The 13,256-nt window shown below is 36.4% G+C and overlaps 1 protein-coding gene across 1 annotated transcript in view; it reads left to right on the top strand.

Annotated features, from left to right (window-relative positions):
- Positions 1 to 13,256, top strand: part of Hfm1 (helicase for meiosis 1) — a 61,942-nt gene that overhangs the window by 13,032 nt on the left and 35,654 nt on the right. Inside the window, exons 11-18 of the mRNA XM_051198344.1 lie at positions 2,494 to 2,694; positions 2,777 to 2,865; positions 5,550 to 5,593; positions 5,789 to 5,890; positions 6,217 to 6,362; positions 7,684 to 7,778; positions 8,442 to 8,575; positions 11,231 to 11,278. Coding sequence (XP_051054301.1) covers positions 2,494 to 2,694; positions 2,777 to 2,865; positions 5,550 to 5,593; positions 5,789 to 5,890; positions 6,217 to 6,362; positions 7,684 to 7,778; positions 8,442 to 8,575; positions 11,231 to 11,278 — 859 coding nt within the window. The remainder of the gene's footprint in view (positions 1 to 2,493; positions 2,695 to 2,776; positions 2,866 to 5,549; positions 5,594 to 5,788; positions 5,891 to 6,216; positions 6,363 to 7,683; positions 7,779 to 8,441; positions 8,576 to 11,230; positions 11,279 to 13,256) is intronic.

A 13,256-nucleotide genomic window follows, 5' to 3' on the forward strand; every position in this document is an offset into this window, starting at 1 on the left:
ATAGATTTTTAATTTGATTAAAAATATATGACTCTTTATTATGTGTATATGGGTGTTTTGCTGCATGTATGTTTGTGCATGCTTGGTGGTCTTGGAGGTGAAGGAAAGGTGTTGGATCCTTTAGAAGTGGAGTTACAGGTGCTTGTGAGTTGCCCTGTGGGTGCTAGGAATTGAACTCAGGTTTTCTGGAGAAGCAGCCAGTGCTCTTAACCTGTGAGCCATCTCTCCTGTACTTAAGCAAACTTTTTAAAAGCTAGTAGAAAATGAGGTAATCCCATGACCATGTAGCAATCCATAGATTAATAGAAATGGGTTAATTTAAATGTAAGAGCTTGCTAGTAATAAGCCTGAGCCATCAGCCAAACATGTAAAATTAATATTAATCCTCTGAATGGTTATTCAGGAACTGGTGGGTGGGAGAGAAAACTTCAATTTCATTTTATCTCCTCCATTGAGGAGAGGCCTCTGTGTGTTTAACATTCCTGGTTTCCCTAGTGATCGGTAGGTGCAAGAACCTTTGTGCCCCCATTCACTTGGGACTGAGTTCATTGTTACCAGAAAACTTTTTCCCAAAATTGTGTGTGCTTAAATATTGCTAAAATGAGTCAATTGATGACAGACTCTTGGAGTTTGGCCCAGCACCAGTTACCTAAGTTGGGCTGAATTCAGTTTGATCCTTACCTCACCGGGATCATTTCTATGTGCCTTTAGGGATCTTCCACAACAGGGTCTCATTGTGTAGACCTGGTTGGCCTCAACTCACAGAGATCTGTGAGTCTTTGCCTCTTGAATGCTGGGATTAAAGACACATATCACCATGCCATTGATAGTTTTGACTTACATAAACTTGAAACTTAGAATGTTCTTCTATATCTACACATGTATCAGCCTGTTTTCTGTCACAGTAACAAAATACCTAAAGTCGGAGAACTGAATTTTAAAAGAGGCTTATTTCACTCACAGTTTGGAAAAATAAGACTGGTTCAGCCTGGTGACTGCCCTCCTGACTACCTCATAACATGACAGATAGCTTGTAGTGAGCCAAAGAGATTTGGGAGTCAGACTTTTTTGTTGTTTGTTCTCAGTGCTGGAGACTGAACCTCCAGCCTCACACTGAGGCTGATGTCCATCCTTGCATTCTTTCTCAATACATTGTCTAGGCAGGACTGGAACTCACCCAGTAGCTCAGGCAGGCCTTAAATGTATTATTTTCTCACCTTAGCCGCACAAGTAGCTAGGATTATAGACCTGCAGCACCAGAGCCAACCAGACTTACCCTTTTCTAACAACCCACTCTCAAGAGACTTGCTCTGTAAGACCAGCATGTCTCCTCTGCTCTAGGGGCAGCTTCCTCAGTGACAAAAATCTCCCTGAACTAGGTTCTTTTGAAAGGTTCCTTCTCAACATTGTTGCTACCCTGGAAACAGGTTTCTAACATATAAACTCTGGGAAACATACAAAGTGCATCTTCACCATAGCATGGAATAATTATACATATTTTTTGTTGTTTTACCTGTAAACATTTCCATGTTATAAAATATGCTTTACTTTTTGTAGTTTTATTTTTATATATTTGTCTAACCTCAGAATGTAGTGTTATTTCTACTTCTCTGCTATAAACAGTGCTGAAGTTAATGTATCTTTGAAAATATTCAGGCTCATTTCCATAGCATGATATGGAGTAAAAGAAGTAAGTGAAAGGCTGGTTTAAACTTTCTGGGGACACTGCCGTCAATAAATGTCACACTCATATATTTAAGAAGTCATCTCTCTACTTCCTGTTACCAGCCATTTTTGTATACTAACATTAGACAACAGAATAATGAAATTATTTTTATAATAATAAATATTCTCAAATGTACATACTTATTTTTAAGATTTTTACTTCTTGATTTTTTTACTGACTGAAGTATTTTAATATATTTATCAACTACATTACCTCTTTTAGACCAGTGATGCTCTTTGCCTTTTTTTCACACTGGGGTGGTGGTTTCTTTATTGATTTGTAGCAATTTTTATAAAAATACAATCACATTTTTGAAACTTCCTTCATTGTGGTAATCACTGGTTTTGTGAACACTGGTTTCTTTTTGTTTTTCTCATCCTTCCCCTCAATATTCCTCTAAAACAATAGTCTTTATCCTTTGCCACCCAGTCTTCTAGAACTACAAATACCTGTGTGTTTTGAACTTTGATTGTTATGACCAAATTGATTTCAGTTCTAGTTTGGGCTCGTACAGGGGAATATAAAACAAAATATTAATAACTAGTCAGAACTCTACCATGTAAAAGTGTTTATGGTCTTGAAACATGGCTATTGTAGCATTTACTAACATATCTACAGAGTATTATTAGTGAAGTATATAATATTGAAAAAAGATGACTGGATTGAACATTTTCAGTCCTGACTTTAAAGTGGTCTAAAGTTGTGTTGTGTTTAGCTTTGAAGCTTTCTGAGGAAAAAGTTGTAACACATGCATTCCTGATTTCCAGGTTGCAGAATGGCTCTCAGATGGCGAAAAGCCTGCTGTGTGTCTGAAGATGGATGAGAGCCACAGGCCTGTGAAACTGCAGAAAGTGGTCCTGGGTTTTCCCTGCAGTAGCAACCAAACTGAATTTAAGTTTGATTTGGCCCTCAACTATAAGGTTTACAGTGTTATACGAACATACTCCGAGCAGAAGCCCACACTTGTGGTATGGATTATTAGTTGCTGATTTTGTGTGTAATATTCAGTTTTTAACCTGATTGATACAGAATTCACTAATTTGTTTTCAGTTTTGTGCAACAAGGAAAGGTGTGCAACAGGCTGCTTCTGTTCTTGTAAAAGATGCTAAGTTTATTATCACTGTGGAACAGAAACTAAGGTATGAGCTTTAATTTATTCTCGAAAGGGGGAGGGCTCCTGGAGATCACTTAGATAAATGAGAGCTGCTCATTCCTTAACCATGGACAGTCTACTTGAGATCTTCAAGGCCAGGTTTCTTACCTGTAGAGATTGAGTGAGAAAATGTAAAAGTGATATTAAAAACTAAAGTATAGATGTAGGGAAAAGCGGCCGTCAGTGATGGGGATTGTCCTTCAGTATGTATGCTTCTCTTATTGGTTGAAGAATAAAACACTGTGGTCAATAGAGGCAGGGAGATAGGTGGGACTAGGAGACGAGAGAATTCTGGAAAAGGTAGGCAGTCAAAGGAGTAAGAATTCCAGACCCTTCTCCAGTAAGATAAGACCCCACATGGTAATACTTAGATTAATAGAAATGGTCCAGTCTTCGGCCAACAGCTTAATACTTAATATAGCATCCATGTGCTTATTTGGGGCAGAAGGGATTGCGGGACCTGGTGGGACAAAGAGAACTTCTAGCAGTACTGTAAGTAGTTTTAAGTAGTTTGGAGCCCTTTGCTTTTTGGGAGTGAACACAATGATCAAGTTTTGCTGTCACTTTTAGTCAGAAGTAGGACGTGACCACTAAGAACCTTGTTGCCTTGTTTGCAGACTAATCCTGAAAGCAGTTTTGGAGGATGTGTGGGATTCTTGTGCAATGGAAGACTCATTTGCACAGACTCCATACCCCCAGGCAAACATGGACTGCTGTGTTCTTAGCTGAATTCACCTGTGAGAGACTGAAATACACAGGCTGTAGGCTCCTTAGTCCCAGGGCATGTACACAATGCAGTCATCTGTTTCAGATCACCATGGTCTTGAACAGAAGCATATATGGTGTTTTCTTTCCTCTTCCCAATTCCTCTTCTTGCCTCATTACTCAAGGGAAACTTCTTTACCTCTTTTCTTCACTGTCCCACCACTTTTTAATCTTTATTCCTTTTTGTAGCTTTGAGCTTTTTCAGCAGTGAAATGTCAGAATAGGAAGAAGTGTGACATTAGAGACACAGATTTAAATCACAGTACTCCACTTTGGCCACCTAGGTGCTACCAGGCATATTATTTATCTCAACTTCAATTTATGGGATTTTTTCTTATCCTTATTTTTTGCATTAAATTTTTTTTGGCACTGGAGATGAAACCTAGGGCCTTGTTCACACAGGCAAGCAGGCCATCAGGAGTTACATATTCAGCCTTCAGCATCAATTACTTGTTTTATTTTATTTTTGAAACAGAGTCTGACTATGTAGGCCTGGCTGGCCTCAAATTTGCAATCTTGCTTTAGCCTCCTGAATGCTGGAATTACAGGCATGTATCACCATTCTTGGCATCAATTAGCTTCAATATCTTAGCCAGGTCTTAATATGAGGATAAACTACCCTATCATAATAATTTGATAAGCATATAAGGCAACATTTCTAAAGTTCTATGTGTAACACAGTTTATGTTACTAGTAGCATGGCATGTCTTTTTGCCTACTCTTCATTCTGTTGTTAATTCTTAAAGAAAGTTGTGACTGTGAGAAAATTATACTGCATAGTTTCAAACCTGCAATAAGAAAATAGAAAACAATAACATGGGGTTTCTTAGATATACTTAGTAACCAAACTTACCAACCATCCACATCCTTGAGAGTACCAGAATTCCTTCCCAAAATGATCAGAGCTCTTTCAGGACCTCCTCCTCTCCTTGAACTTAATTTTCTGTACATAATGACAATGCCCTTATGAGTATATGCCAGTGAGAAACATAATAAGATGTAATAAATGTAATAAAATGTTACGGCTATTTTTTGTTCCACTTACTAGTGATGTGGTACTTTTAGAAGTTGTCCTCCCCATCTCTTTGACAGTAGGAGTGGAGGAGCATGGATGGTGGGGCTTTACTGCTGACCTCCTCTCCAGCCCTGTCTTTGCCTTCATCTTGCACTGCAGGCACTGCCTGTGTTTGCAAGTCCTGCTCCATCCTCTGTGCTGTCACCAAGGCTGGCTTGAAATGTGTCTCTTACAAACACACAGACACACATTATTAGACAAAGTATGGGCAGCCTTCTTGTTCTGACCCCATGAACATAGTAACCATTTGCATTGACTCTTTAATATGGTCAAGTGAGAGTTTGTGGGGTTTTGTTTGTTTGTTTTGTTTTGTTTTTCTTTTTCTAAATTTTTGGTATTGAAGTGAGCTTTTATGTCAACAGCTTTTATGTTAACATCCTGAAATCCTGAATAGGAAAGCTGGATATTCTATGCTACCTCTGTCAGTATATATTTGTGAGGGCATTTCATATAGTGTTTCTATTCACTGACCCCCACACTCACTCCTACCCTCCCCTTTCATCCCACCCCACACCCCTCCTTGAGATAGTCCCTGCCATTTAAAGACAGCTTTCAGTACTTCCCACTGCTACCGAGTAGCTGCCACCACCCAGGGGACCCCCCTACTATTGCAAGCATGTCAGGATAGACTGGTAAAAAGTATGTGGGGAAAGTTTTCCTTTCATAGAACCTGTCAGAGCTTGGGGTTTTTGTTTGTTTGTTTGTTTTGTTTTGTTTTTAAAGACAGCTTTCAGATGATGGCATTGTGAAAGTCTCTTATTTTTAAAATAATAAACTATTTCAGAATTTCCTGTTACAGGGAATAACTTAATAATTTCATATTTTAATAGATTACAGAAGTCTGCATATTCTATAAGAGATTCAAAATTAAAAGGTAGGTTTAAAGACAATTTTCTTTTTTGTCCTGGAAATAACTTGGAGCCTCAGGCATGCCAGACCAAACATTCTACCACAGACCCACACCTCCAACCTAGACATAACTTTTGAATAGCATGTTTAAATATAGATAGAAGGGTCAGTACTAGTGAGGTGGGGGGCAGTGGTGACAGGTGGTGTATTCCTGCTGCAGATGTCTTGGTGTATGGTGTTGGTTATCACCATGCTGGGATGGAACTGTCAGATAGGAAACTGGTTGAAGGACTGTTTACTTCTGGAGATCTCCCAGTTCTTTGTAAGTAAAACATATTTTTTTGTATATATCTGATTAATTTCTTCTAAGAACTAAAAAAAAGAACTGTAAATATATCTATTACATTAAACTCTTTGGCAAAGTTTAATTCTGTATCATTTTACTGAACATACATAGTGTAATTTGGAAAGATCTTAAGTTATTTTATTATTAGGGTATATTATTATTTTAGATTATAAGGTCCTCTATTCCTTTTTTTTATAAATTTCTTAGAGTTTTTATTCCATTTATATCAGTATGTATTTTATAAGAAAGTATGTTTCCAGAATAATAAAGTTATATGGCTTGATTATTCTTCAATTTGACAGTTACTACCAGTACTCTAGCTATGGGCGTGAACTTGCCAGCTCACTTGGTAGTTATAAAGTCTACGATGCACTACACTGGAGGCATGTTTGAGGAGTACAGTGAGACAGACATTCTGCAGATGATTGGGAGAGCTGGCAGACCTCAGGTAAGGGACACTAGCTTTCCCTTTTAACCTTCTAAATATAGCATAAAAGGGAGTTGTGTGTCTTTTATTTGCATTTCATAATTAGATTGAAAAATAATGTAATTTAAAAATCAACTAAACATAAAAAGACTCATCAACTGAGATTATAAGTTTAATGTACTCTTCCACTGCAACCCTGTCTAAACTACTGTCTGAATGAAAGGGTGGATGTGCAAGTTGCTGGTAAAGGAATTTAAAGGGATTTTTCATCTTATTTCTATTCTGAGTAAAGATGTCTTGTCATTTTTACGTGTGTTTATTTTAGAAACTGGATCTCTATATGTAGCCTAGGCTGGTCTCAAACTTACCACCTTTCTGGATTTGCCTCCTAAATACTGAGATTACAAGCATATGCCACATGTCTAGTCCTGGTACTGGGATGGGCACTTTTTCCTTGTGAAGGACTGTTGTGTACCTCCAAACATGTAACATCCCATGGTTGTAGCACTAAATATTATAATTAAAATTCAGTCCATATTTATCACAAAATATGTCACAAGGGCTTGAATGAGGAAGTCATTTGTTTAGATACTTAGAGAAATTCTGGAAAAAGTATCATTTTCAAAGTATCAAAATGTTATGTCATGCAAGGTTTTAATTTTAGAGGATGAATTAAATAATCAAATTATGTGGTATCCTAGTTAGTGTTACAATTGTTGCAATAAAACACTATGATCAAAAAAAGCAGCTTGGTGAGGAAAGGGCTCATTTGGGCTCACACTTCCACATCACAGTCTATCAACAAGGAGTCAGGACAGGAACTCAGCAGGGCAGGAACCTGAAGGCAGGAGCTGATGCAGAGGACATGGAGGGTGCTGCTTACTGGCACCACCCACAATGGACTGGACTCTTCCCCCATCAATCACTAAATAAAAAATGCCCCACAGGATTGCCTAAGTCCAGTCCTGTGGAGGCATTTTCCTAATTGAGGGTCCCTCCTCTCAGATGACTTTCGCTTGTGTCAAGTTGACATAAAACTAGCTAGCATATATGGAAACTACACTAAAACATGTTTTTAATTCAGTTTACAGGTTTTGACATTAACACTGTCAAAATTATGTAATATTGAAATGAAAGTGGTATTTGCAGTTATACTCTTGGAAGATTTTTTAATTGAATTTTTTATTAGTATTACAATTCATAAGCAGATTTTAGTTCCTTTGGCCTACTATTTAAGTAAGTCAAGGAACCATTGAGTGTGAAATGGAAGTTCTGATGGAAAGGCTCAGCCCTGTAACATATTCTAGTCTTTGCTAATATCTGTGCTTTGGTACTGTTCCAGTTTGACACTACAGCTACTGCTGTTATTATGACCAGATTAAGTACAAGAGAGAAGTACATTCAGATGTTAGCTTGTAACGACACTGTGGAAAGCAGGTAACAAAGAACAGTTCAAAAAGAAAATTCATATGACTTGTTTTTTCCTTTAGGGAAGGAAGTTTGGTTTGGGGATTTTCTAAGGCTGTTTTCTTGGAATAGTCTTAATGATTTAACTATAAAACATGTCATTATAGGAATTAAATGGATTTATTTAAAGACAACAAAGTTTTATTTGGTGATGGTTAATACACAATACACAATAGTATATATCTTTATTATAAAGTCCTAAAAGGCAATAAGGTCTTACTATCATTGTATTATCACTTATGAGTATTAAATGTATAATTATTCACTTTTAGTAAGAAATATTTTCACAGCTTAAACTTTGTTTTATAGTGAGAGAATATATGAATGTTTGAAATTGTTTTTAGTATGTCTTAAGTACTCTTCTTTGGGTGAAAAATAGTACATAATCCACACTACTATAACCATACTGACTTTCTTATACAAAAATGTAACTTCTAGAACTATGAAGGAAAAAAAATCTCATTATTTTAAGATGTTGAACTGGCTTTTTAAGATTTTTATCTTGTATTTTTGAAAATTATTTTTCATGAGTTGTTAAAGTATCAACTTGCATATTATATATTATTAAAGTTTAAAAAGTAAGGTTGGTGTTCTTGAGGTTCACATTAGTAACACTGTTTTTTCCTCCACTAGTTTGCACAGACATCTCATTGAACATTTAAATGCAGAGATAGTGCTGCATACCATCACAGATGTGAGCGTTGCTCTGGACTGGATCCGATCAACCTTACTATACATCAGAGCTCTGAAAAACCCATCTCATTATGGTTTGTGACTCGGATCTGGAAATACAGTGATTGTTTTCAAACCCGCTGGGTTTCTATTTATACTTTTAGAGAATAGATTGCAGAAACTAGTAAGCAACAGGAAAAATAGTAGCAGTGACTGGTGTATTCAGAGGCCAGAGTGGACAAAAATGAGGGCACACTGTCTTCTCTACACCTAGTCTTTTAATGTTTAATGGACACTGTTAAAATAGACTCAATGAAAAAGAACCTTAATTAAGTACCTAAACTAACTTAAAATAAGTTAAAGCTTTGAAGTTTTACATCTTTTTCATGTTTACCATTCAGCTGCTCTCTTGTTCTAAATTTGTGGCTATTCATTTTTCAGTTTATAAGAACACAGAGCAAATAATAAAAGCAAATAGGGTATAATTTTATTTTTCATTTTTAAAATACAAACAATGCCCCTTTGTATTTGTTTTTGAAACAGTTTACTTAAAATATAACATCTTGAAACAGCCAACATTTATTATCTCATGGAAAAATCCAGTGTAAATATTACCATAATTTTTTATGTATTCACCTGATGATGAACATTTAGGCTCATCCCATTTTTTTTTTCTATTGTGATGAATGCAGCAATATACATGGGTGGGCATGTATCTCTGTATATGTTGACTAAGAGTCCTTTGTATATTTACCTAGGAGTGGTAAAACTGGTCATCATAATTCTGTTTTACTTAAAGACTTTCATATATTTTTGTGCATATGTGTCTGTGTGAGTATACATGTATAAGTGGGTAGGGGTGAGTTCACCTGTATTCATTAGTGGAGGTTAGAAGAGACTGTCGGACCTTCTCCTCTCTTACTCTTTGTCCTTCTTTGACCTAGGGCCTCTAACTGAACCTGCAGCTCGTGCTTTCTCACCTAGTCTGGAAGATAGGAAGCCCCAGTCCTCCTTGACCCCACCTCCCTTGGAGCTGTATTTATGAGCTTGTGTAGGATGCTCAGCTTGTTATGTAGATACTGGGATCCAAATTCTAGTTCTCATGACTGAACAGCAGGCGTTCTTTTTTGTTGTTTTGGTTTGTTTTTTGAGACAGGGTTTCCCTGTGTGGCCCTGGCTGCCCTGGAACTCACTCTGTACACCGGACTGGCCCAAACTCACAGAGATCTGCTTGCCCCTGCCTCCCAAGTGCTGGGATTAAAGGTGTGAGCCGACACAGACTGGCTAGCAAGCATTCTTAAGTGAAGAGCCATCTCTCTAGCCTCTTGTTTGTTTTTGGGGGGAACTTCCATGCTGACTTGGAAGCCTTTAAAATAGCTAATAATATTATTCCATTTTATCTGTATATATTTTTATGTTTGTGTATGGGGCCTGAGCTCTGTATGCACAACCCAGAACAGGGCATCAGATCCCCTGGAGTTAGAGTTACAGGCAGTTGTGAGCTGCTGACACGGGTGCTGGGAACCAAACTCAGACCTTTGCAAGAGCAGATGAGCTCTCAACCAGCCCCATGTATCATTTATAAACAGTTCCACTTGATTAACATATTCACCTTAAAAATTATCTGCTATTATCAATAATGTATTTTCACATATGTGAATTCATTTGCATGCTAAATTCTTAGAAATGGAGTTTCTAGGTAAGAGGTTACATACATTTTAAAATGTGATAGCCGTTGCTAAGTTACTGTCCTTAGTGGCTTACATAGTTGTCAGCAGTGGCTGAGAGTACTGTATTCACAAAGCCCTGCAGGGTATATATTTGTGTCTTTTTATCAGTCTCATTTCAGATTCATATATGTCTTAATTTACAATTCTTCTCATGAGTAATTTATTTTTATAGTGAGTTTTTGATATTGCATTATCATGGTGAATGGCACAAAATCTTAGATATAAAAGACAATTAAATATATACATATAGACAGACACCCACATGTAATCACAATCCAGCTCAGTATATAGAAGTTTTCCGCAAGTCCCTGTGTGTTCGTTGTTATGTCTTGAACCTGAGGTGAATGGAAGTATTTGCTTTCTGACTTCAGTTTATTTTCTTCTTCTTTTCTCACCCCCTTTTCAAAACAAGAGTTTCTCTGTGTATAGGCTCTGTTTTGGAACTCACTCTGTAAACCAGGCTGGCCTCAAACTCACAGAGGTCTGTCTGACTCTGCCTCCTGAGTGCTGGGATTAAAGACTCTTCCTACTACTGCCTATCTTCAGTTTCTTTTAACTTCATATAATTGAGTCTATTAGCAATAATTACTTTGCTATTACAGTATAATCCCAGTTGTATTAATATATCACAGTTTAATCAACTATTTTGTGGATGGAAAAATATATCATTTCCAAATTTTGACTATGTACACCTGCCTCAAGTGCACTTATCCCCATACAAATACACATACATATAATTAAAAATAATAAAAATAGATCTTTAAAACTGATTCTATATAGGTTTGTTGAACTATTGATGAAATATTACAGTTTATAAAACAAAATATAGACAGTTGATAGTGAAAAGATTTTAAAAGAGTGGTTATGTTCTATGAATAGCTAAGCCTCTTTGAGCTCATCAAACTGTTATTAATCTATTTGAAATGTAGATGCTCTTCTTTATGTCAAGTTTAAATTGAACCTATAAAAACAAATTAAGTACACTCTGGTTTCTAAAATAAAGTTCCATGATTTACACAGGTTTTGCATCTGGACTGAACAAAGATGGAATTGAGGCAAAATTACAAGGTCAGATGTATTTCCTTCTCATTCTCTCTCTATATATATATATGTTGTATAAATTTTGAGGAAAATGTCAGTTACTAAAGAAATAAGGATACATACATTATTTTTAAAAGTAAACTTATCTGGAGAAAAATACTAAATTGTTCATTCTTCATACACAGCTTTTCTATATTGATTAATTTTATCAGAATATCTGCCCTTATATAATAAGTTAGCTTACTGTGAGGTTTTTGTTTCGAAAATGACCATGGTTTTTGAAAACATTGCACTTTATTTTCCTTTTTAATTGAAAATGTCATCCTAGATTTGTTGTGCTGTTCTCATGACAGTCTGTGTAATATTTCCTTTTCAAATTTCAACCTTTTTAACATTAATATTTTATTACCTGTCTTTAACTGTAAAAATCCAATAAGTACTTATTAGGATTTAACATTACTGTGTCTTCACTGTGGTGAGACTGTCACTAAAATATTTTAATTTATTCTCTGAATATTTGTATGTGACAAATAAAAAATGCAGATAAGGATAAAGTAATAAATTGTCTGACTTAAAGAATAAATATGTTGCTTTGTGTGGTATTTATACTTGTAATCTTAGTACTCAAGAAGATGAAGGAGGACGATGGTAAATGTGAGGCCAGCCTGTTCTACATTGTGAGTTCCAGACAGACAGTCCTACATAGTGAGACCCTATCTCAAAACAACAAAAAAGGAATAAATATGTTATTTAACATGGTGATAGTCTCATATATTTATCATGTTGCTGTTAAAATATATTTATAAAATAGTTGTATTATTCTCTTGTACCATTTTGTAATTGAAGATTTGAAACTAAATTAATGATAATGATAAATTGCACATAAGAAATCAGATAGGTAAGAGTATGTCTTTCTCTATTCTGATAACTTTAATGTTTAATTTTCTGTTAAGTAGCACAATCACTATTAATGTTTGCCTTATTTTCCATTGTTAATTCATACAATGAGTATTGTTTATTGTATATGTAATAAGCTGTGGGCTATAGGAGAGGAAAATATTTTCTTTGTTTCTCATTCATTGCAAGTCCCATGGAAAATACCTCATAACAAAAGATTGAAGCTTAGTAAATTTTTTAATGCAAGTTTTACATGTTATAAGGGCTTTTGGAAATGAAGACCTCAAGACCTAGGGGAGATTGTGCTTTTTTGGTGTTTGATATAAGAAGTAGATAGCTGTGATGTTGCATGACTGAGTAAAAAGACTATCTGTTACTCATGTTAATAAGCATAGTGCTTGGAGTTTTCTTGGCCTCTCTGTGTACCATTTCTTCCCCTGGATATGGAGTAGGACTCCTCTGGAGTAAGAACAAATTTAATAAACTCTTTGACTCTATACTTCTGAAGCAAGAGAATGGGCTGTAAGTGAGGTCTGTAAATCTTGTATAAAACCTTATAAAGGCAGCTCTGAACAATGAGGTTGGCAAAAAGGAAAGCAGTAAGGCCCTTTCTGCTGAGGCCAGCTGCAGTTGCCTCAAATCATTGTCCCTGGCTCAGAGGCACTCAAGGCTCATGATGCTAACATACTCTGGGTAGAGAGTTAAGATGTTAATGAGGCATGTCATGAATGAAGTTGTATGTACAACTGCATGCAACATATAGAGCACGCCCTGGGTTCCACTGTGCAGATGAGGCAGACACCCCTAATCCTCTGTGAAATCAGGCAATGGAGCTTCCTGCTCCAGCCTGCTTCCTCCTTGAAAGTTTATCTTAAGTTCTGTAACTTTTCTTGCTCCTATCTGCACAATTCTGTGCATTTCTTTGATGTGGAACACAAGAACCTGAGACCCCCTCAGGAGGTGCCCTTTAATCCTGGTATCAGCCAGTATCATTTTGTGCTATTATATCTTTGATAAACGTTTAAAGGAGTAGCCAGGCAGTGACGCTGCACACCTTTAATCCTAGCACTCGAGACAGAGGCAGGTAGATCTCTGTAAGTTCTAGGCC

The sequence above is a fragment of the Phodopus roborovskii genome, unplaced genomic scaffold, assembly GCF_943737965.1.
Source record: "Phodopus roborovskii unplaced genomic scaffold, PHOROB, whole genome shotgun sequence".
In the NCBI taxonomy this organism is placed as follows: domain Eukaryota; kingdom Metazoa; phylum Chordata; class Mammalia; order Rodentia; family Cricetidae; genus Phodopus; species Phodopus roborovskii.